Source organism: Nicotiana sylvestris, chromosome 1 (genome assembly GCF_000393655.2).
Source record: "Nicotiana sylvestris chromosome 1, ASM39365v2, whole genome shotgun sequence".
NCBI classification, from domain to species: domain Eukaryota; kingdom Viridiplantae; phylum Streptophyta; class Magnoliopsida; order Solanales; family Solanaceae; genus Nicotiana; species Nicotiana sylvestris.
In genome coordinates, this window is record NC_091057.1 from 130,535,024 (window position 1) to 130,560,500 (window position 25,477).

The window sequence follows — 25,477 nt, forward strand, 5'->3', positions numbered from 1 at the left end:
GGATCAGTGACACCAAAATATCATTAATAATTATATGTTTTTATTATAATTTAAATTCATATTTTTAATAACTTAATTGTACAAATTACTAATTATGTGTGTTGATACAATTATTAACTTAATTGTACAAGGTTTGCATTTTCAACAACCAGTATAAGATACTTAAACAAAAGGAATTCTAAGCTAAAATACTACACATTACTACGCTACAAGGCTCTAAATTTTACTACGCTAAAAGGGTCTACGTTTTACTACGCTAAAAAGGTCTAAATTTTACTACGCTAAAAAATAATTTAAACTAAACATAAACAACAAATAAATTTAATTGCAAATAAAACACAAAAAGACATGAAAACACATATATATAAATCAGGATATTAACAGACAAATTTATTTTACAAATTTATATTTTTTTAGAAAACACTAATATTAAATCCGGATAAATTTAACATGCTAGTTTCGAAAAAAAAACACAAACCGAAATAGAACACATACAAATCAAATAATATGCATTATTATAAATGTTTCAACTTAAAATAAATCGAAATACCTCGATTTAGAATTTTCAGAAAGCAAAAAGATTGAAATTTTGATTCCAGAAATGTGAATCAACAATAACACGAAGCTCTACTCGAATGTGGGACCTACGTTCTTCAAGTTTTATGTGTCGGGGGGACCCAAATTTTTTTTTAAAAAAAGGAGCGCAGAAGCGGGTATGGGGTGGGGGACCAAGAAGAGAGGAGAAGGTTAAAAAATGGAGAATGAATCGATGAAGAAGACGGAAGGGATTTAAAAAATGTATGTATTGTGGCGCTATACCTGTGCCGTGTCAGCTTTTACAGTATAGCGCCACAATAACTGGCGCTATATATAAAAATGTAACTTTTTTTTACCATCTCTTTATGTACTTTGAGTCCAAAAGAATCACATTTTGATTCCGGACTCCTCATTTTCATTACTCGACTTAAACAATTAGCAACCCTATTTTACTTTTTTATCTTATCCCCACTTTTTCCCAAAAAAACCTAGTGTTCACCCCATCCTCCTCCTCGCTCTGCATTGCCTCCCTCGTTCTCAAAAAACTGACGGCTTCTCTTCTTTCTCTTTCACCTCTCTTTTCCTTTCTGCCATTCACCAATTTCTTTGTTTTTTGTTCTCAGCCTCAAACCCAATTGCTCTTTCTCTTTCTTTATATACTGTCAACTAGTTTTCTAGGTAGTGCATCTGGATTTTTTTTCTTTTTTCTCCATGGTGACTACTGAAAATATGCCTTACTCCTATTTACAAGGGATGCATTTTTTTGATGAAGTAATGTCGTGTACAGGTGGAGGCTCTGGGTCCTTTTTGTGTACATATTAAGTGTATAATTTGGGTATAAAAAGTGTATAAGGTATATACACTGATTGTATATGGATTATGCATCAATTCTACATTGCATACTAAATGTATAATGTGTATAAGCTAATGTATAATATATTTAGACTATGATAGATTTTGAAGTTGGAGAATGACATATACAAAATAACATGAAATTTGAAAACCCACGAGAAACAATTGAATTTAGAGAGTTAAAGTGAATTTTGAAGAAACAAAATTTTTTGGGTTCTGGCTTCAATAGCAGAATGAAGAAAAAACTAGAAACACTTGTTTTATGCAAAAGCCTTTTGGGGTGGTGGTAGTTTCTGAAGAATTCTTGAATGACTGAGAAAGGAAGAAGCATGCTGGAGAATTTTGGCGTTTTGATTGAATTTAAGGTTATATCAGTAACAAAGAATAGATAATAGCTTTGTGTCATTGACAAGAGTTGTTAAGACTTCGGTTTGTTTACTCGTTTGTTTACCCGAAAAATGGTATAGTTAAATTTATATGTGATTTCTATACAAGTAAATTAATTTGATCCTAAAATAATAAAGAAATTGAAGAAATATGTATCACTTAGCCTTGATATGAAGATGAAATAGCAGAGATATAATTTCCGGAGCGAAGCTTTCGGGCACAGTAATAATGAAACCAAAAAGTAAGAAGATAAAATTGTATAGAGCTTTGAGTAAATTATAGCATAAGTTTGCTAGAAAATTCGTGACCCCTTACAATGATAATAGAGCTCACTATTTATAGCTACACATAGGGAATAAGGTCCTAGGATCTAACCCCTCTTCACTGCCAATAATGAGGGTCATTGAAGGATATATATAACGACAGTCATGAATGCCATATTCTTTTGTAACGGACAGCGCACTAAATGTTATGGAATATTCTCCATTAAATGCTACCGGAAGGAGGGTATTTATCGCCTATTTACGAGTGTCATTTCTTCTGGTAACAAATAGGATAATTGCCTTCGGTTTTAACTATCTCCCGCCTTAGGCTCTACTCGTCATTCTCTTAAGCGACACTTAACATAGCATATTTTACCCTATACAGATAGTCCCCCTGCTTTCCGGTGACATAACTTTTGTCACCGAGAAGTTGGTAGAAACTCTCTTTTTGGCGGGAGTTACTACGATTCCTTCTGAAAAGCTTCTGACGGTTGATTAGATGCACGTCTCTTCGCATTTAATGCCCTGAACATGCGTCACCCCACGATTCAACACATTTTGCCGAGGTTATCATGATTACGAGTTTAGCCGCCCAAACCTTTACTTATACGCAACAACCTCCTTCATTCATACTTTATAACTCTCCAAACTCTTTAAGGCCTTCTTTATTCAACTTGTGTCCTATTCTTTAACTCTCTTCAATCGAAAAAGATTTTCCTTCTTCTATAATATATAATGACTTCTTCTTCAAAGAATACCGGTTCCTCAAAGAACAAGAACAAAACCGAGGACGTTGCCCCTCCAACACTAAGAACTATCATCCCTAGAAGTCTTGTTACAACAAAAGACTTCGAAGAGAAATTCCATTCAGTTAGCCCTCGTACATGGGTCGTTGGCAGATACCCTTTCTTCCCATCCGCCCTTTCAGTATTTCTGTTGTGAAGGAAGATTGTCGCTGCCAAGATTTGGACATTATTGCTCTTAATCTAACATAGCGAGTAACCTTACCCAATGAGGGTTTTACATACTTTTACACATATCCCTTTGCTTTGGGAGCGTTTTCTTGAGTGGAGAGCTTGACTCTATTATTGCGGAGTTCTGCCTCCGCTACTAGGTGTGTTTGGCACAAGTAAGTCCTTGTGTGTGGAGGACAATTGCTTGTCTTCGGTGTTTGTACCAAGAGACTGGAGATAATCTATCCTTAGCTCATGTGATGAATCTATATTCCCCCAAAATATTCTGTAGGGAAATGATAAACTTCAGCCAATGCGGCCACCATGCTCTATTATCTTGCATAGATGATGAAAATAACCGTGGGTGGATGGAACGGTTCGTTGTAGTTGCCACTAATGATATTACTCCAGCAACGGCTTAATCCTTTTCGAAATCATGGAACCACACTCGTAATTTCCTTATTTAATATTTCTTTCATTAGAATTTTTCCATATCCGTATAGATCTTCCTTTCTTCTCCTGTTTCAGCAACTCGATAGGTTCCACCTAGGATTAAAGACTTGGAACAGTGGGTCCGTAAAGTCTTGGATGTCACTATGCTCAAAACCCACACGTGGGAAGAACTAGCCCTGAAATACAGGTGGAAGGCAAAAAATCATGGCAACTTTGACTCATCTCGTTTTTGTTTCTTACATGAGGAAATTGATTGATCCTTTCTTCTTCTTTTTTTCTGAATTCAGGTCTACCCCTGGGGTCAGTTTTCATCCCCGAGGAGGATGTTTTAGCTGATCCTACTGATGCGGCAAGGCTGCTTCAAGAGGCGCTTACTCGATTAGGGGTCTCCAGGCCTGCTTAGGGTACAAGTATTTCCTCACGGACTCCCCGGCAGGAGAACAAGCAACCAAAAGGAAAGTGTTCCTCTACGGACGAGGGAAAGAATAAGAGGGCAAAGAATGCTGCCCCCGAGTCGTCTCCGAAAGTTGTGGTGCCAAGCCCTCTGCCTGGGCCGGCCATAGACGCCGTGATGATTGACGATGATGGAGAAGCTAGTGATGAGGGAGCTTCTCTACATAGAAGACGACGATCCTTATCATCTCAATATAATGCTCTATCTGTTGAGTTAGTTCCATCAATCGAGGACGATGTCTTGGCGATTTGGGGGTAATAAGTAGGAATTTTGACTACTTATATGTACTCTTTTACCTTCGTTTTAGCTCAAAATTGCTTAAAGGTATTCCCAAAAACTAATGAAATGTGCTTGCTTGCAGGAGTGTTAGAATATGAGCTAAAGAGATTAAAATCAACTCAAGAAGGAGTAATTTTGGATAAGGACAGAAACAAGGCTAAAAGAGCATTGTGTGAACTGCACAAAAGTTAGTGCGGCCGCAGATCATGAAAAAAGCTTCTGGCAAGAAATGCTATGCAAAGTGCGAACCGCAAAATTCTGGTGCGGCCGCAGAAGATAAAGTTCAGAGAGTTGGGATTTTAAGGTCAAGAAGAAATGCAGACTGCACCATTTTTGTGCGGCCGCATAATTAAGAGCGCGGCCGCACTCAGAAATATGCGGTCCGCAGAAATCCCACAATGCCAAAGCCAAAGCTCAAGGAGTGCGGACCGCACTATAATTGTGTGACCGAAGAAGCAAGACTGCGGTCGCACTCAAAAATATGCGATCCGTTGAAGTTGGAAGAGTGCGGCCGCAACCTAGAATTTTGCGGCCGCATAACTGGAACCTATCAAGCTAAGTCTCATTGTGAGGACCGCACACATAATTGTGCGGCCGTACAACCTCCGCATGGGCAATTTTGTCAGATATTTTTAGCTTAGTATAAATAGAACTTTTTGTCTTTTTTTAGGTTAAGTTTTTTTTGGGAGAGCACCTGAGCCGTTTTTGTTTACTGTATTGGGTAACACTGTACTAGATTAGCATTTTAACATTAGATTTTCTTCTCTTAATCATCTATTATGGGTTTTATCTTAATTTCTGCATTTTTCATGAGTAGCTAATTTTTTAGCTAGGGTTGTGACCCAATCCTAGTGTGGGTACTTAATGAGTATTTGATTTAGGGCTTGTTTGTAATTGTGTTAGTGATATTTAATCTAGTTCTTGCTTGAAATTAAGAATTAATGGTTGCAAATATTGATTCATGCCTAATTGACTTGGTCTCTACTTGAGAAAAAGAGACCAAGTCTAGGAAAACTTGGCTAACAAGAAATTGGGGTGAACTCAAGAAATTGATAGTCTCAATTAAAGGGTTGAATCTAGAGATAGCAAGACCCGACCTGAGCATTTATCACTTGTTTTATGCAATACCCATTTGGACTTGAGAAAGCCAAATTGGGCAAATCACTCTTACTACCGAGAGGTATTGAGCGGGTAATTGCGTGTGATTGCTATATTACAACCCCAACCAATCAAACTTGCTCTAGAGTTTACAACCCATTAGGTAACCACCTAGGTGGAGTTACGACCCTAGACCTTTTATCAACTTGAAAAACAACTACACCAAAAATATTATTTCTTAGCTTTTCATTTGCAAACATTAGCATAATCAATAGAAGTAGAAAGACACAACCAAATATGTGAAAGTGTAATCTTGGGCACATCATACACCTAGTGTAGACATATACCTAATCCCATATCTAATTCCCTGTAGATTCGACCCCGACTTGCGTTGGGTTCTTATTATTGCTTCGGCTGCCTCACAACCTATATTTGTGTGAGTTTGGGAGACATCAGGGGGCAGTTTGAAATGGTATAAAATGCCAATTCCTGTTGCCCGATCCTTGTCGTTGCGCCCGGTACTGTGAGGCTAAGTATTGGGCCCCTGCCGTCTTTGGTTGATGTGCAACCAACTACTAGCACTGCATTCATCGCAGCTGCTTCTCATCCTTCAATGCCATCAACTTCATCACCTTCTACGCCAACTCTTCCGCCAGCAACTGCTACAACATCTCCATCGGCCGCATCTACCTAAGAAGAAGATGTTCCTTTTCCCCAGTACCTAGTTCATGGGAATTTAGGGCAAAATTATGCTTCCCCATCAGAAGGTCCTCAAGGGAGGAGGAACATTACTCTCTCGGTCTTTATAGGATGCAATTTGCTATCTCGATTGGTGGAACTTGTTAAATATCTGAAGCCTTTGGCTTCAGAAAAAGATTGGAAAAAGATACAGACTCTCTTAGGAGAGTGCTTGTTGAATAATGCCATGCACAACGCTGCAGTGATATATTCTTCTTTTCCATTGTCATTTCTTCTATCTTCAATTTAGTACTACTTTTGAATTTGCCTTTCTTGTTTCGTAGGCCAATTTCCTTGCTTCTGAGGGCCTCCAGAGGTTGATTCGGGAAAAAAAGGAACTTACCTCCGAGCGGGATCAACTTTGGTTGAGCGGTACCAAGCCATTGTTCGCCTCTCAGAACTGGAAACCAAAGTTGTTGAGGCCATTATGTTAGAGGTTTTTTTGCAACAAAGCGAGCAAGAAGTGGAGACCCTTAGCCAAGAGATCACCCCGCTGAGGGTTCAGTTTGAAGAGGCTAAGGCCAAATGGGCTGAAGTTCATAATGTTGTTCTTGCTGCCCCCGATCGTGTAGCTGCCTCCGCTAAAAGATTGATCAATTTAGAGGCATCCTTAAACTCCAAAGTTGAAGAGCTTGCTGCTGCGGGGGTGAAACATTCCTAGTTAGAGGAGAAGTATAGGAAAACTATTGAGCATAATAGGCTCTTTAGATCAATTGTCTGTGACCTTGATGTTAGCCTCAGATCCGTTAGATCCGCCTCTGAAAACCTTTCTATCGAGGTAACCCAACTCAAAGAAGAACTTAAGCACCAAATGGCTTCCTTCATCATTAAGAAAACTTATGTTATGTACAATATGAGGAAAAAAACCTTGGAAGAGGCCAATGCATGTATCATTGTCTTTGATGCCGAAATCGCTAAGGCCCGTGAGCTTGAGTCGAATGATAAAAAGGGTCTCCCGGTAGGGCATGATGCTTCTGGTTCTTCTGGTTCCGGTTCTGTGTTCTCAAGAACTGAACAGGAACCGAAAGGTGATGATGTTGAGGGCAAATTTATGAGGGCCAAAATGCTGGGCCATCGGCGGATCTACCTACTTCCCCTTGGGGCACGAACACTTTTCTTTCTTTAGGTTCCGGAGAGGTAGCAGTTTAGCTTTTCCTTTCTTTTCCCAACTTTTGTACTTGTGCCGTTTTGGCACAATTATTGTAAATAAAATATCTTTTGCTCAAGTATTGCACGAGTTTCTCTGCGTTCTCTTGTTTGAACATTTATGCAAGTTTTAACCTTTGCATTCTTTTTTTTTTTTGCTTAATTGTTTTACGCAAATTATATTTTTTTGCATTTTTTTTTGCAAGGCTTCGAGTGTATTTTTTGAAGGCATTTGGATTCCAGGTATCAACCATTTAATGCGAGGGCTTTCATAAGAGAGAGCCCTATTATGTTTACGGTGTTCTTGAAGATGACGTCTCTTATTCATTACGTCACTAAATATTGAAGTACTTGTTAAACTTTCAAATGACAAAGTCAATTCATCGTTCAGATAAGAAACAATATTTCATTTTCAAAAAGTACATAAGCATTTGTTATGCTAAAAAGAGATTGTCATTGCTTGTGGCTAATTTGTATAACATTTTTCTACGGGGTTGGTCGCGCAGTCCCCGGTCCCGATGATATAACTATATTTCTAGTTTTCATTTTCCAGTTGACGTGTCATTCATTGTTATCATATCTTCATATTTGAACGTGAAGAATGAGAATTAGAACGCTGGAAGTTTTGCGCCTTCGAGGACCCCACTAATGAATTGCTAGACAATCTTTAACTTGGTAACACACTTTGCTTCCCCTTAGGAATTTATGCTAACGAGCAAAAGACTATCTAACAATCCTCTAGTGGTTTGTATTTGTGAACAATCGGGTAACCTTTGTTGGATAGAAAACTTAACTTCCCAGTAGAAATTTTGCTATCGAGCGAAAAATTAACTAACCATCCATGTGATTCTATGTTTGTGTGCCTTGTTATTAGAACGTCTTATTGTTGTCGTTGAAACTTTCTTCGTAGTATGCTTTCTATTGTTACCTCGATAAAATCCTTGCCAGAAAAACTCAATTGGACAAAAATTGGACGAAGGAAAAAAGAGTGCAACACATACTTTCAGTACAGGTGATGTTCATCAGCAATAATATCTCTTGAGATGTACCACATTCTAGTTGCTGAGCAACTTCTCTCCATCTTGGTTTTCCAACTTGTACAAACCTTTCTCAGTGACAGCTGAAACTCGGTAGGGGCCTTCCTATGTTGGACCTAGCTTCCATAGGTTGAGCTCCTAGGTGTTTTGAGTTACTTTCCTTAAGACCAAGTCTCCTGCTTTGAAATAATGGAGGTTGGCTATTCGATTATAATATCATTTTATTCTCTGCTTTTGGGCTGCCATTCTTATATGTGCCAAGTCCTTTCATCGAGTAACTCCAAGTTGACCAACATCGCTTCGTTGTTCGTCTCTTCGCTTGTTTACAAATATTTTAAGATAGGCTCTCCTACTTCCACCGGGATTAAGGCTTCTGCTCCGTACACAAAGGAAAAAAGAGTTTCTCCCGCGCCTTATTTGGTCGTCGTTCGATACACCCATAACACTCCAGGTAATTCTTTGTGAACTTTACACCAATAAATTGTGGCCCATTATTGCATGCTATCTCTTTTGGTATTCCAAACCTGCACATTATGTTCTCCCACAAGAAATTCACTACTTCACATTCGCCGATCTTTTGATAAGGACTTGTTTCAACCCACTTAGAAAAATAGTCAGTCAAAATTAAAAGAAACCTTACCTTGCCGGTGGAAGCGGTCCGACAATGTTCATCCCCCACTTTATGAATGGCCACAGAGACAGAACTGAGTGTACTAGTTATGCCGGTTGATGTACCAGCGGTGCGTAGCATTGGCACTTATCGCATTTTTGCACGAAAGCTTTGGTGTCTTGTTCCATTTTAGGCCAATAATGTCCTACCTTTACAAATTTTAGCACTAAGGATTCTACGCCCGAATGGTTTTTGCATATTCCTTAGTGGACTTCTCGCATAACATAATTAGCTTCGGACACCCTCACACATTGGGCCAGTAGGCCTTGGAAAGATTTTCTACATGGTTGGCCTGGTTTGAAGCTATATCGTGCTGCTTTAGCACACATCGCTCGGGACGCCTTGGAGTCTTTGGGAAACTTCTCGTGCTCGAGATAATCGATGATCTCATTCCTCCAGTCCCAGACCAAATTCATCGTATTTACCTCATACTAGCTATCCACATCCAGGACCGAGTGCATGAGTTGTACTACCACCCGAAAATCCAATCCATTCATTTTCGTTAATGAATCAAGGTTAGTCAGGGCATCCTCTTCTGCATTTTCTTCCTCGGGATATGACTAATCGACCACTTCCGAAATCGAGCCAGCAGAGCCTGGACCTTCATTACGTATTGTTGCATTCGCTCCCCTTTGGTTTCAAAGATCCCGTAGACCTGATTTACCAACAACTAGGTGTCGCATTTGATTTTTATGACCTCGGAATCTATTCCTGGGACCAGTTCGAGTCATGCAATCAAAGCCTCATACTCTGCTTCATTGTTAGTTAAAGGACCCGTTCTGATGGCTTGCCTTAGGGTTTTTCCCGACAGCGTGGTTAATATTATGCCAAGCCCGGACCCTTTTACGTTGGAGGCTCCGTACGCAAATAAGGTCCAAACTCCCAATGTCAATTCTGACATAATTATTGTCTTTTTGGTTTCTAGATGCAGCAATCCCGTACTGAAATCCGCCACAAAGTCGGCCAAAACTTGTGATTTAATCGCAGTCCTTGGTTTATATTCTATGTCAAATTAACTCATTTCGATGACCCATTTGGCCAATCTTCCCGAGAGTTCGTGTTTGTGAAGGAAGGCCTCAGCTTCCGAGCGGCGACTACGAGAGCTAAGGCCAGCTTCTCCAAATGCAGGTAGCGAGTTTCTGCTCTCGTTAAAATTTTACTAACATAATAAATGGGAGATTGTGTACCTTCGTCCTCACGGACCCAAAATGCACTTACTTCTACTTCTGAGACTGCCAGGTAAACCAATAGTGTTTTACCTTCCTTCGATTTTGAAAGTAACGGAGGGCTTGACAAGTACTTTTTCAAATATATCAAATCCTGATGGCATTCCGGGGTTTATTCGAAATTATTTTTCTTTTTGAGCAGCGCGAATAAATGGTGGTATTTCTCTGACGCCCGAGAAATAAACCTGCTCAAAGTGGACAATCTCCTTGTGAGTCTTTGAACTTCTTTCACACTTGACAGTTGGTCGGGGATGTCCTCGGTGGCTTTGATCTTATCAGGATTTACCTCAATCCATTTTTGCGATACCAGGAATCCTAAGAATTTGTCGGAGCTGACCCGAACGTGTACTTCTCGGGGTTAAGCTTCATGTTATGCTTCCTTAGGATGTCAAAAGTTTCTTAAAAATGCTTAAGATGATTACCTACTTTCAAAGACTTAACGCGCATATGGTCAATATAAACCTCCATAATTTTTCCTATATGTTTTTCAAACATCTTGTTTATGAGCCGTTGAGAAGTGGCTCAGGCGTTCTTTAGCCCGAAGGGCATCACATTATAGCAATATGTGCCAAAATTCTTTATGAACGAAGTCTTATCCTGATCCTCCGGGTTCATCTTAATTTGGTTGTACCCGGAATAAGCATCGAGGAAACTCATTAACTCGTGCTCGGCCATCGCATAAATCATTTGATTGATGTTTGGAAGTAGGAACGAGTCTTTTGGGCACGTCTTATTCAAGCCCTTATAATCTACACACATGCAAAACTTATACTACTACATTAGCTAGCCAGTCTGGATACTTTACCTCTCGGATCAAACCGGTATCAAATAGGTGAGTTACCTCTTCTTTGAAGAATTTATTCTTGGCCTCCGTAATAGGGAATTTCTTTTGTCTGACCGGAGGGATGTTTGGATCTAAGCTTAGCTTGTGTACGACAACTTCCGTTGGGATACCTGTCATGTCTGCATGCGACCACACAAAACAATCAACATTATATTTAAGAAATTCAATAAAGCCAGACCTGAGCTCGAGGTGCAGTCCTATCCCCAAGTGGAATTTTCTTTCTAAGACTTTTTTGAATAATGCTACTTGTTCGAGCTCTTCCGTTGTAGATTTTTTTGCATCCATCCCTTTTGGTACCTAGAAATATCTCGGCACTTGATAAGATTCCGACGCTTCTTCCCCTCCCCCTCCCCCACTAGCTTCATTCGATTCGGGAGCGGGTCCCCCCTCCTCGTCTAGCTTCATTCTATTCGGGAGCGGGCGCCGGTTCCTGTAGTTGCAATGTTTCGTGCTCCTTCCCTTTACTATTGGAAACCAAAATTGCATTTATATCCCTTGCTACCGATTGGTTGCCTCTTATCTGTTTGATCCCTTTGGGCATTGGGAATTTCAGCAACTGATGATATATTGATGGTACAACTCTCATCTTGTGTAACCATGGTCTTCCCAAAATAATATTATATTTCATATCACTGTCTACCACTTCAAAAAGAGTCATCTTCATCACTTATTTGGCGTTCTTGGGCAGCAAGATCTCTCCTCGGGTTGTCACACTTGCGAGGTTGAATCCGGCGAGGAGTTTTATGGCCGGAATGATGTTTCCGGTGAGTTTGGCTTGTTCTAATACCCTCAATTGTATGATATTAGCTGAACTTCTTGGATCCACTATACCGCATTTGATTTAAAATCTAATACATTTAAGAAATTACCAATGCGTCGTTGTGCGGTAGCAACAACCCATCTGCGTCCTCCTTCGTGAAAGTGATGTCGTCTTTAGCGACTTCCCGTGTCACTTGCTATAGGTCACTGATACCTTCATCTTTTTTGCTGCTGAGAAGGTGACCCCGTTGATCTCGTTCCCCCCGAAGATCATGTTGATCGTCTGGCGCGGGGTATCTTCCCCTGCTTTCGAGGGTTCTGCATTATCATGGTTACGACCGTAGTTGTTCTTGTCCCGGTCACTTAAGAATTCTCTGAGATGTCCATTTTTCAAGAGTGTTGCCACTTCTTCACATAGATATCAGCAGTCCCCAGTCCAGTGGCCATTCATCCCGTGATACTCGCACCACAAATTACGATCCCTTTGGTTGGGATCGGACCTCATCAGCCCTGGGAACCGTGCTTTTTAAATGTTCTTCATAGCCGATACCAACTCTACTACACTAATTTGAAGCTATATCAATATTAGATTTCTTTACTTGAGTAGTTCCCTCATGTGTTGTTTGCAAAGATTCTCATATCTCCTTGGCAGTTTCACAAGCAGAGATTCTATTGTATTTATCAAGTCTTATTCCACACACCAAAATTTTCTTGGCACGAAAGTTTTTATCCACAGTTTTCCTGTTAGCATCAGCGTATTCTTTTATGGTCTTTGGCATTGTCAATGGAAGGTCTCTGGCGTTCTTCGTTGGGATGTAAGGACTATCACATATGACATCCCACAACTCAGAATCTTCAGCCATGATAAAATCATGCATTCTTGTCTTCCACCAACCATAGTATTGCCTATTGAACTTAGGTGGTCTGTAAGTAGATTGACCTTCTTCAAAATTTGGTGGAGGAGCCATAAAGATCCTTCCTAGATGTTAGCCTAATAGGAGGAACCTGCTCTAACACCAATTGATAGGTTATATGAGTCCACCAAATTATAGAGTATCGGATCCTCTATAAGTGCCTACTGAGAATACTAATAAAACAGTAAGTAAATAAGACAAGGAGTTTTACATGAAAAAATCCTTGCTCAAGGAGATAAAAAATCACGACCTACACTAGTAGGATTTCAACTTTACTATGAGCAACTTTTAGATTACAACCTATGAAATCTTGGAATTAAACTCTTAATCCCTCACTAACTCATAATACACCTATTACAAGTCACTTTGCAATACATCTAATACAAAGAATTCAACTCATGACTAACTCTAGTCACGACACAAACACAAAGGGTTTATGGTTTTATAAAGGGGTTCCTAAGCAGCACTTCTAGCTAAGCAATTTAGGAATTACAATGAAGAACAATTACAAAGTTACAACTCAACTAAGGACAACAAAAATACTAGATTTAGGAACTGGTCCGTAGTAGTGTTTAACTTTGTTCTTGAGGCTCTTGAGAATTAAATTCGCTGTCTCAGAAGGCTTGAATACTTGAAGTGAATTATCAAGTGTTCAAGTGATGTTTTGTTGAAATACTCTTGTTAATACACCTTTGATGGCATCACTTGAATGATGTAAGCACTTTGTTGGTCAAAAGATAAGTGACTGCAGAACTGTGCTGCACTGTGTGCATAGTCTCTGTGGCAGTCACTTTCCAGTTGTACATAGTTGACTTTTGTAGTGTTGTTAGGACACACACAAGGGACCAGGTCCTTGAGTTGGTTCTCTGTCTTCTATAGTTGCAACAGTTCACATTATCTGGAGTCCTAACTGGAGTCCGTTGATTAGCAATGTCTACCAAGTGTGTCAGGTTCCCTATCTGGTTCTTGACAGTAAGTTTGTTAGATCATCAAAACATAAGGTTAAGACATTGAAAACCTATCAATTTCCCCTTTTTTGATGATGACAACCTTAGACATTGATAGCATATGTTTAGAGCAGAAAATAACCAGATGAAGCAACGAGAACTTCACAACTTTCCCCTAACATTATGCTTCCCCCTTAGTCAGATCCCTGTTTCAATTATACTTCCCCCTTTTGGCATTATTAAAAATACACAAGTAGGCAATCAGTATAAAGAAGTCTAGCCTAGCTAACTCATGACACATATGTGCACACAACATGATAGAAAAGAGAAATAGAGAACACAAGCATTTAGATAGCAAAAAGAGGATAGTTTTTATATAGATACATATGCCTTTGCTTATAAAGCAAAGGAAAGATTGGACTGTTGAAATCGGGAGTAGTACTGATACATCCCATCCACATCAAAATAAAGAAACAAACACAACTACCAAGTCATTAAAACAAAAGTAGACAATCCAAAAACTGGTCACTGAAAGGGTTGCTTAGGGAACACTAGGAGTAGAGGGCTTGGAAGCTGCAGCAAGGGTTTAGAGAACTAGGTCTATTCGGGCATTCGCCGACTTTTGTTCGTTGAGCAGTTCTGCTTTCAGGTTCTCAACTTGTGCCCTGAGATCAGCATTTTCTTTTGTCAAACGAACCACCTCCTCATTTGACTCTGGGTCCCCTTGAGCCTGCTGACCTTCCAGGATAGCATTCCTCTCCTTCAACCTTTGAATCTCTTCAGTTGCACTATTTTGAGCATTGATGAGCTGAGAGATTGTTGATGTACTGCCTAAACCCCCCCCCCATTCTTCTCAATGCACTCACATTCTTCTAAAGTTGTTTGAGAGAAGCTTTGCTTCTTGGTCCCTACTTTGCCTTGTCCCAGTGGCACTTTGAAAAACTTAAACACTGGCGTAAGAAGGAACCCACATGGAAGACCATGATTGCCATCCTTGAAGGTTTCTAGCTTCTGCATATGTTCGATCATGATGGCAGGCAAGTTCACAGGTGTAAAGCCATCCAGTTTCTCCATTAGATACAGGTCAGACCTAGAAGTCATGGATCTCAGCACGAGGTAACGGAACCTTATTCACCAACTCGAAGAGAAACTGATAAACATGGAGTAAGGCCTTCTTGTGAACCTGGTCCCCCTTCTGGTTTGTATTATCCTTCACCACAGCATTTCGGAAGTTTGACCCACACACATATTTCACAGTAGACACACCAACCATAGGGACTTTAAGAATATCCCCAAGCAGAGTCATATCAAACACGATATCCACCTCATTCACTAAGGTGCAAATGTGGTCAGTATCAATAGAGAAGAGGCTGGCATAGAAGCTTTGAACCTCATCCTCATATACCTTGGGTGCATCTATTTGGAATAGATTCCAACACCGTTGAAACTCAACCATTGCAAGTACTTGTCTCATACCAACCATATCAGAAATTGCTAGGTCAAAAGTGTGACCCGACAGGACCTTTTGGTGCCTCAATCATTCTGAAGCAGAACTAGTTTCACTTCTTACCTTTTTCACAGAACCAAGTTTCCTTAACAGGTTCCAACTTTCTCTTGCCAAACTTCACAACACTTGATTTTGCTTTTTCCTTAGACTTGACCAACATATTCTCATCAGAAGTTGAGGGTTCACTCACAACATCTTTTAATTTTGAACTGGGGGTTGTAACATTCTCCACTAAAGCAGATTGCTTCTTCTTCTGGGACCTTCTCACTTAGGAACTTGGTTCCTCTGTTGTTTCCTCTTCAACTTCTACCATAGGGACATCCTAATCACACATTACTTCATTATTTTTCAACAGTTTCCTCATTTTCTTCTTACTGCTCTTTTTGCTCTTTTGAAGGGCAGAGTCATAAGCTACATTTGCTTGCAACCTAGTAGTAGGTCGCTTAGTAGAAGACTCAAGGGAGATTACTGCACTTCACTTGACTATGAATGCATCAAAAGCAATGTTGTCTTGATCTTCCTCATATCTAGACCTCATCTCAGAGACTATAATGTCCAAGGGCTCAACAACAAAGTGTGGAGAAGGTGCAGGAGCAGAACTGACCTGGGAGTGGGAGCCATGACCTGTTTCCTTCGGAGAGGGGTCAGGTCCCTCATAAGAGGGCTCAGTAGTTTCTACTGGTGCAAAGCTTTCAATAATCACCATAGCTCCTTCTCCCACCAGTCCATGTGTCTCATTCCTCTGAGACTTGGGTATTTATCTCATGCAAAACTCCATCTGCAGACACAACAAAGATAGTCACGACAGGAGCATCCTCGATAGGCTCCATGGCCACCGTATACTCTGAAGCAACAATGGCAGAAACCTCTACAACCTAGAACTTTTAACCTGTTCTCCACTTTTCCCTTGGTCAATGAGAATCTCAGAAGAGAAAGACGAAGGATCAACAACTTTTGGGGGTTCTGAGATAGTCGCCTTAGAATTGGAGGGTGAAGGGAACTCTGGGTTAGGAGTGATTTCAGTGGTTAGGACATGGATGGTAACAGAAGGTTCATCGAGGATAGAGGCCTCAAGGGTTTTCTCTGGGTTAGTGATGACTGAGGAAGGGATTTCGGAGTTTTTGTCAACCATTGAAGAGATAGAGTATAAAATTCCTTGGAGAAGTTCTAATGAGGGAATATGGTCAGTGAAGAGAAGAGAGGATTTTAATGAGAAAGAGGATAATTATGAAGAGAGATATAGGAACCGGTTCTAAAACGGCGGTAGTGCTTAGGGAGATGCAACATTTCAGAGGGAGATGGAAAGGATTTGAAACGAAAAGACATGATAGCAGAGTCTGAAAAGGTGGATGACATGGCAGTTGATATTTGTACCTTTTCAAGACGTGTATTAAAGAACGCACAAGACTACTAACCTTTGGTACATGAACCAGGTTCTTGATCTATCTTTGAGAATTTCAATCATCTTTCATTACCCATGCAATGCATCTACAGTTTCTACAATCATAATGCGTATTTACCTGTAACAGTATTGAAGTAAGTTACACTTGGCCAGAAAATACTTCTAGCTAATTTTACCTGAAGGTGAATGTCATAGCCAACTGATGGGAATCAGGTTCTCAATTAGGCTTCAATAGCCCCGACTTCACCCTATTTATTTCAAAATGTCCCCTACTCAATACTTTGGTGAAGATATCTGCAATTTGATCTTTTATACTGCAGAACTTCATACAAATCAGCCATTTCCCTACATTGTCCCTTAGAAAATGATGTCTCACATCAATATGCTTGGTTCTTTTATATTGAACTGGATTCTTGGCCATGTTGAGTGCACTGGTGTTATCACATAGAAGAGGCACACAATCAGTAAGTACCCCAAAATCCTCCAATTGTTATTTGATCCATAGGATCTGAGCACAATTGTTGTCCAATAGATGAGACACGATCCTAGAAAGTGAGTCATTCCAGAAGTACTTTTCCTGTCCAAAAGATAACCTGCATAATCAGCAGTAGCATACCCAATAAGATTAAAACTGTCACCTGAGGGGTAATACAGGACCAGGTCATGTGTTCCCTTAAGATATCTCAAAATTTTTTTGGCATCCTTCAGATGAGATTCCTTGGGATTTGACTGAAACCTTGTACATAGTCCCACACTGAAGACACTATCAGGTTTGTTAGCAGTGAGATAGAGAAGAGACCCAATAATGTCTCTATACATAGTTTGATTCACAAGAGATCCAGCCTCATCCATATCCAGTCGAGTGTTTGTTGCAATGGGAGTGTCCATCACTTTTGATGCTTCCATATCAAACCTCTTCAAGAGCTACTTGATGTATTTCTACTAACAAATGAATGTACCCTTTGTGGACTGCTTCACTTGAAGACTCAATAAGAAATTCAGCTCCACCATCATGCTCATTTCATACTCACTTCCCATGAGTTTTGCAAATTCTTCGCATAGTGAATCAGTTGTTGCCCCAAAAATGATATCATCAACATAGACATGAACAATGAGCATGTTCCTTCCCCGTTTCTTCAGGAACAAGGTATTGTTAATTTTCCCTCTTGTAAAACCGTTTTCTAAAAGGAACTTTGACAGTCTTTCATACCAAGCTCGAGGAGCATGCTTCAAACCATACAATGATTTCTCCAGTTTAAACATATGTTTAGGGTGTTCATGACATTCAAACCCTGGAGGTTGCTTTACATAGACTTCTTCTTAAAGAAGTCCATTCAAAAATGCACTTTTGACATTTTTTGGAATATAGTGAATTCCATGTGAGATGCAAAAGCAATTAGGATTCTAATATCTTCCATGTGAGCAACCAGAGCAAACGTCTCATCATAATCAATTCCTTCCTCCTGATTGTAACCTTGAACCACTAGCCTAGCCTTGTTCCTTATAGTGTTTCCATGTTCATCAAGCTTATTCCTAAACACCCACCTAGTTCCTATAATGGTTCTATCTAGGGTCTGGGTACCAGGTGTTATACATTATTCGTTTCGAACTAATGCAACTCATTTTGCATGGCTATAATCTAGTTTGCATCTTTCAAGGCTTTCTTGATATTTTTTTGGGTTCTATTTGGGAAAGAAAAGCTGAGAAGACAAGTGAATTTCTGGTTTGCACTCCAGAATCTAGAGGGGTAATTATGTTGTCAAGAGGATGAGAGTTTTTGTGTTTCCAGTTTGGTATATGAGGCTCATTTGCGAAGGAGTTGGGTATATCTAACTAGTTCCCTTGTGTTCTTCTCTCGGGTACTTGAGGGGTACCCTGCACTGCATCAACCACTCTTTCTTCAGCTTCAGTAGTTGTAATTGAGGTACTTGGCTCCCTTGAGGAAGATTCAGCATTGTCTATGCTTGGCTCCTTCACTTGGCTCATCGTGTCTGCCTTTACATTTGTCATGTCGATGACTTCACTTGGAACCAGTAAGGGCTCCCCATCTTGATCATCCTTGTTGCTTTTCTCACAAGAGGGATATGATTCGTCAAAAATTACATGAACACTTTCCTCAACACATTGAGTTTGCTCGTTTATATCTTGTAAGCTTTGCTTTGAGAAGAATACCACAGAAAGATTTTGTCATCACTCTTGGCATCAAGTTTACCAAGCTGATTCTTTCCATTATTGAGAACATAGCATTTGCACCCAAATATTCTTAGGTGAGTCAGCTTGGGTTTCCTTCCGTTTAGCAACTCATAAGGGGTTTTGTTTAGGAGAGATCTGATCATGCACCTGTTCACCAAGTAGCAGGCAGTGTTGACAGCTTCAGCCTAGAAGTTCTTTGTAATCCCACTGTCGATCAATATTGTTCTTTCCATTTCTTCAAGAGTTCTATTCTTCCTTTCCACAACTGCATTTTACTAGTGAGTTGTTGGGTCTGAAAGTTATGGGTAATTCCATTCTCATTACATAACTCAACGAATTTGGCATTGACAAATTCTGTTCCATGATCTGATCTGATACATACTACTCTAGACTCTATCTTTACCTGGATTTTCTTCACAAAAGCCACAAATACCTCAAAGGTTTCATCTTTTGTTCTAAGAAACAGAGTCCATATGAATCTGGAGTAGTCATTCATTATCACAAAGATGTATCTTTTTCCTACCCTACTTTGCACTCTCATAGGGTCACACAAATCCATATGAAGAAGATCGAGTGCCTTTGAGGTGCTGACATCTTTCTTAGGCTTAAAAGAGGACTTCACATGCTTTCCTCTAGCACAAGCATCGCACACTTTCTATACTGTGAACTTTGACATGGACAGACCATGGACCAGGTCCTTTTGAATTAGTTTATTCAAAAGATAGAAGCTTGCGTGCCCCAATCTTTTGTGCCAGAGTTCAGCATCATCATCAACAGCTTTCAGACAACTCAGATCACCACTTTGTATGGACTCGAAATCAGCAACATAGATGTTCCTGTATCTCTTGGCCACAAGTACCACTTCACCAGTTACCAGATTAGTAACTGTACATATCTTGGACAAGAACTCCACCTTGTTTCCTTTATCACATATCTGATAGACACTCAAGAGACTGTACTTATGACCATTGACATAGTACACATTCTCAATAGAGTGATTGAGTGATTTCTTGACTTTTCCAACTCCGAGAATGTACCCCTTTTTCCCATTGACAAAGAATACACTAACTCCTTGCAGGGCTTTTAGTGAAAGAAAGTCCATGGTGTTACCAGTCATGTACTTTGAACATCCACTATCCATAAATCATTACTGACTGCTTTCTTTCACTGTTCCCTGCACAAGGAAATCAAGAGTTAGTTTTAGGAACCCAAACAAGTTTGGGTCCCTTGTAGTAGGTAAGAGGATGAATAAGAGCTCTCTTAGTTCATGCAGGCAATATGAATTTTTTATGGGTGGCACCTGGTCCTTTTTTAGTAGTTACATTTTCAGTAAACACTTTTTTTCTGAATCGACTAGACCCTAGCTTGGCAATTTTCCTTGAAATGACTATTGTTCCCGCAGTGGGTACACAACCAGTTATCCGAAATAGTAACATACTTGTTATGGGAGTTGTAAGGGATTTTCTTCCTTTGGAACCCTATTCCCTACCTGTTTTCATCATTATTAACATACATGGCAGTGATAGCTTCTGAGGACCAGGTCCACTTAAGGGACTTTTCAAGATCATTTTTTACTCTTTCCAGTTCAGTTTGGAGATGTTTTTTTCTCAGTTTCAACACACAAGCTAGTTTATACAGCCTTTAACTCGTTTTCAAGCCTAATATGTGCCTCACTAGCTACCTCTTTTCCTTTTCCAGAATTTCCAGGTTTAGACTCAATTCCTCGTCCCTCTATGGTTTCCCTTAGATCTGCAATCACTATCAAGAGATCATCTCTTTCCTCCTCAAATTCAGTCACTCTTTTCACTAAGGCCTCTTTCTCTATACTGAAATTCTCAATGGTTTCCTTATAGTCAACAGCTACAACAACTAAGTCATCTCTTTCATGTTCTATGCTAGCAATTTTTTCAGTTAAAATAATTTTTTCTTTCTCCAAATCACTTATGGTTTCCTTCAGATCAACTACACACACTACCATATCATCTCTAATTTGTTCAGCTTCTCCTAGCTCTAAAGTCAAAGCATTTTTATCCTCCACAAGACTATGATAAGCATCAATCAATACACTAGCTAAAGACATGAGTTTCTTAGGGTAGTAGGATTTCAAATTTCTATGAACATCCCTGAAGTTTACCTTACTATTGCCATCATCCTCATCATCATCTGATTGGGCCATCAAAGAAAATATCGAATCATATCCATTTTCCTCACTTTCAATTGCCATCATGGAGTTGTCACCTGTATCAGTTTCATCTTCAGACTCACTAGAGGAGTCTCTCCATGCTGCAAGAGCCTGTTTCACCACATTGTCAGTAGATCTCTTCCTTTTGAAGTGCTTGTCAGGAACCGGATTCCTCTTTGTTACTTTCTCAGGGTTGTACTTGGAGTGTTCTTGCTTCAGGAGAGGACAATATTTGATGAAGTGCCCTGACTTTCCACACTTATGGCAAAGATCATAGTTCTTTGGTTTGCTGGAGTTGCCCTTTTTTAGTATTCCTCTATTTCTTCTGATCATCTTCTAAAACCTTTTGGTTAACTAAGCCATGTCACTGTCCTCCTCACTTGAGTCATTGCTTTCAGCTTTGAGTACCAGGTTCTTTTCTTTCTTTGGTTCTCTTCTTTCACTATCTATCTTTCTCTTCATCTCATAGGTCTTCATATTTTCAACCAGCTCATCTATGGTCAGCTTCTGCAGGTCCTTTGCTTCAATAATAGCATTCACCTTACTTTCCCAATAACTGGGTAGGATACTAAGAATCTTCCTCACTAGCTTGTTCCTAGGAATGATTTCACCAAGTAAGTGTAACTCATTTATGACGGAAGTGAATCTTGTATGCATATCTTGAATAGATTCATCGTCTTTCATCCTAAAGAGTTCATACTTGGTAGTGAGTATATCAATATTAGATTTTTTTACTTGAGTGGTTCCCTCATGTGTTGTTTGCAAAGATTCCCATATCTCCTTGACAGTTTCACAAGCAGAGATTCTATTATATTTATCAAGTCCTATTCCACACACCAAAATTTTCTTGGCACGAAAGTTTTTCTCCACAGTTTTCCTGTTAGCATCAACGTATTCTTTTCTGGTTTTTGGCATCGTCAATAGAAGGTCTCTGGTGTTCTTCGTTGTGATGTAAGGACTATCACATATGACATCCCATAACTCAGAATCTTTAGTCATGATAAAATCATGCATTCTTGTCTTCCACCACCCATAGTATTGCCTATTGAACCTAGGTGGTCTGTAAGTAGATTGACCTTCTTCAAAATTTGATGGAGGAGCCATAAAGATCCTTCCTAGGTGTTAGCCTAATAGGAGGAACCCGCTCTCACACCAATTGATAGGTTATATGAGTCCACCAAATTATAGAGTATCAGATCCTCTATAAGTTTCTACTGAGAATACTAATAAAATAGTAAGTAAATAAGACAGGTAGTTTTACATGAAAAAATCCTTTCTCAAGGAGATAAAAAAGCACGACCTACACTAGTAGGATTTCAACTTTACTATTAGCAACTTTTAGATTACAACCTGTGCAATCTAGGAATTAAACTCTTAATCTCTCACTAACTCATAATACATCTATTACAAGTCACTTTACAATACATCTAATACAAAGAATTCAACTCATGACTAACTCTAGTCACGACACAAACACAAAGGGTTTATGGTTTTATAAAGGGGTTCCTAAGCAGTGCTTCTAGCTAAGCAATTTAGGAATTACAATGAAGAACAATTACAAAGTTACAACTCAACTAAGGACAACAAAATACTAGACTTAGGAACTGGTCCGTAGCAGCGTTTAACTTTGTTCTTGAGGCTCTTAAGAATTAAATTCGCTGTCTCAGAAGGCTTGAATACTTGAAGTGAATTATCAAGTGTTCAAGTGATGTTTTGTTGAAATACTCTTGTTAATACACCTTTGATGGAATCACTTGAATGATGTAAGCACTTGGTTGGTCAAAAGACAAGTGACTGTAGAATTGTGTTGCACTGTGTGCACAGTTTCTGTGGCAGTCACTTTCCAGCTGTACATAGTTGATTTTCGTACTGCTGTTATGGACACACACAAGGGACCAGGTCCCTGATTTGGTTCTTGTCTTCTACAGTTGCAGCAGTTCACATTAGCTGGAGTCCTAGCATGAGTCCGTTGATTAGCAATGTATACCAGGTGTGTCGGGTTCCCTATCTGGTTCTTGACAGTAAGTTTGTTAGATCATCAAATCATAAGGCTAAGACATTGAAAACCCATCAGAGCTAAATCATTCCCCTTTAGCGCCATTGTATATGTGGTAATATGTTTTTGAGGGTCTAAAGTCCCATCATACTTCGACACATCGGGCATTTTGAACCGTTTCGAAATTAATTCTGGTACCGCACTTGGTTTGTACGGCAACTGAGTATACTTCTTTGAGTCTGACCCTTTTAACACCGGTGGTGCGCCCGGGATTTGGTCCATGCGGGCGTTCACTTCCCTCATAAACCGTAAGAGTTCATTCTTGAAGGGATCGTTCTCATTGTTGAGATCGAATCCGCTCCCCCCACCCCCATCGGAGCCAACGTCGCCCGTTGGTGTGTTGTTATCAACCCTCTGCGTTGTTTGATTTGTGGGAGCTCCGGGAGGAACTAGACCTCGTCTATTCGTGTTATTGGAATCCCCCAATAATGCCTGCTTTAACTCCGTTATAACCTCATCTTGTCGTGTGAGGTGGCCTAGAATGATCGATTGTTGCTCTTGTAAGACCTTTAATGCATCAACAACATGCTTCTCATCAGCATCATCGGGAGTCACCTCCCGAACATGTGGCGGATACCGCTTGTCATTGTCACGACCCATTTTATGTACAAGTTGGGACTGGCACTCGATCACTAAACATGACCGAGCGAACTATCTCTGCTTATCAAATCTATTATAACTCTAAACTTTATATGCAACAAGTCAATACTCTAACCAAATACTTTTGATTAATTTAAATATTTAAATAAATAAACTCCAAAACTTTATTCGTAATAACTACTGAATTACTGCTAAGTTATTATCAAAAACAACTGAATCTTAACCCAATGACTATATCTATGAAGCCTCTTCTGATAAACTGACGTACTGCTCAGGACATGAGATTTACTGGCTAGTTCTCTAAGTAAACAAAGGAATAACTAAATAAAGATGACTCAAAGGAATACTCCACGAACAAAAGCAGAGCTCACCAATAACACTAGAAGAGAAGGAAGTCCTAACCAGTAGCCTGCTTGCCTGCAAAATCGGTTCCTACGTTGTACCGCAGACCAATGTAGGTTCCCAAAAAAAAACGTCAGTACCATCCATTGTACTCAGTGAGTCTCAATAACAGGGGGCGAAACTTTAATAACATATACATTACAAGCAAATGTTCTAAATGCATGTAAAATATAAAGCTTATAAGAATAATTCTAAAATGATTGCATAATAGCAATTTATGAATATTCTAAAAGAAATTCTTTTCTTTTTCTTTCTTTAAAAAATACTTCACTTTATACATTGGGAGTTCCAACTATCATGACTTAATTATGTCTCAGTCACTGTGTGATCGGCATGGGTTCGATCCCAACCTGATCGAATAGGCCCAATCCACGAGGTGTCACTCGCTTCATGGTTCTCAGCGCTCATGTATACCTTAGCATCGCTAAGTAATTTCTCAGCAACGAGACTCTCGGCTCGTGTGCTCCCTACTTTGGCACAAGTAGTTTCAGGAAGTCAATGCCTTGGTCAGGACCCTCAGTCTGGACGATGACCCCTTCTCAGAATAAAGGATACTCCCAAAAATCTTTTCTTTCTAAAACTTCTTCGTGTAACTTTTCAAGTCTAAATCTTTCAAACATACTTATTCTAGAATTCTTAAATGTAAGGTATGACATAAGAATAAAATAAATATTCAAAATTATTTCTAAATATTCTTGTTTTTTCATGAATTTTCAAAATGAAAATGGCATATAAGAATAACACAAAAATCTAAAAATTTATGCATATATATCAAAATAAATCATCTAACTTTAACAAAAAAAATAATTTTAAGCTAATAGGAACTCACTCACTTCAATTAATACATATTCACTCTTTTAGCCAATTCATCAAACACCTTGTATGTATACTTTTGTGAGTTAAACCACTTTGGTAAAGGGTTATATCAACTCACCTCAAAACTTCTCGAGCCAATACGTAGGCCCCAATCCAATTAATACTAGTCAAATAATCGATTCTACAACAATCAGTGCATTTTAATCAATTTTAAAGTTTCACATCTACACATGAAATTTATTGTTGATATAGAGGAAGAAGGGAATTAACTATTCAATTCTTACCTACTACCACGGTAGGATAATTAACAATAAAGAATTTTATATACCTGAGTTCAAGGATTATTAGTTTGTAAAGAACCTTAGAATTTTCGAGCAATTTCAGGTTGCCTCTGTTCAAGCAGTACGTCTGCGTTCTCTAAGGCATTAAGCCTTTTTGTTGTTTTATTTTAGTGGAATAAGGCTTCTATCCTTTTTGCCTTTCTGAATAAGAATTACGTATTTCTCATTCCAAGGCTTTAAGCCTTTGTTTTGTTGTTTTATTTGTTTTACCCCCTTTTTTTCTTTTTCTTTTTTTTGACTTAACTAATAATTAATGATACTCACCTTTAATAATTAACAATATTAAAACTGTTAATATTTTCCTAATTGTATATCCAATTATATATATATATATATATATATATATATATATATATATATATATATATATATATATATATATATATATATATATAGGCAAGATAAAAATAATAATAATTTA

General features: G+C 39.1%; 1 protein-coding gene across 1 annotated transcript; it reads right to left on the reverse strand.

Moving 5' to 3' along the window:
• Positions 1–21,195: 21,195 nt before the first annotated feature.
• On the reverse strand, positions 21,196–21,945 carry LOC138874545 (uncharacterized). Its single transcript, XM_070153165.1, has one exon. The coding sequence runs from the start codon at positions 21,943–21,945 to the stop codon at positions 21,196–21,198; it is 750 nt and encodes a 249-aa protein (XP_070009266.1).
• Positions 21,946–25,477: the final 3,532 nt, after the last annotated feature.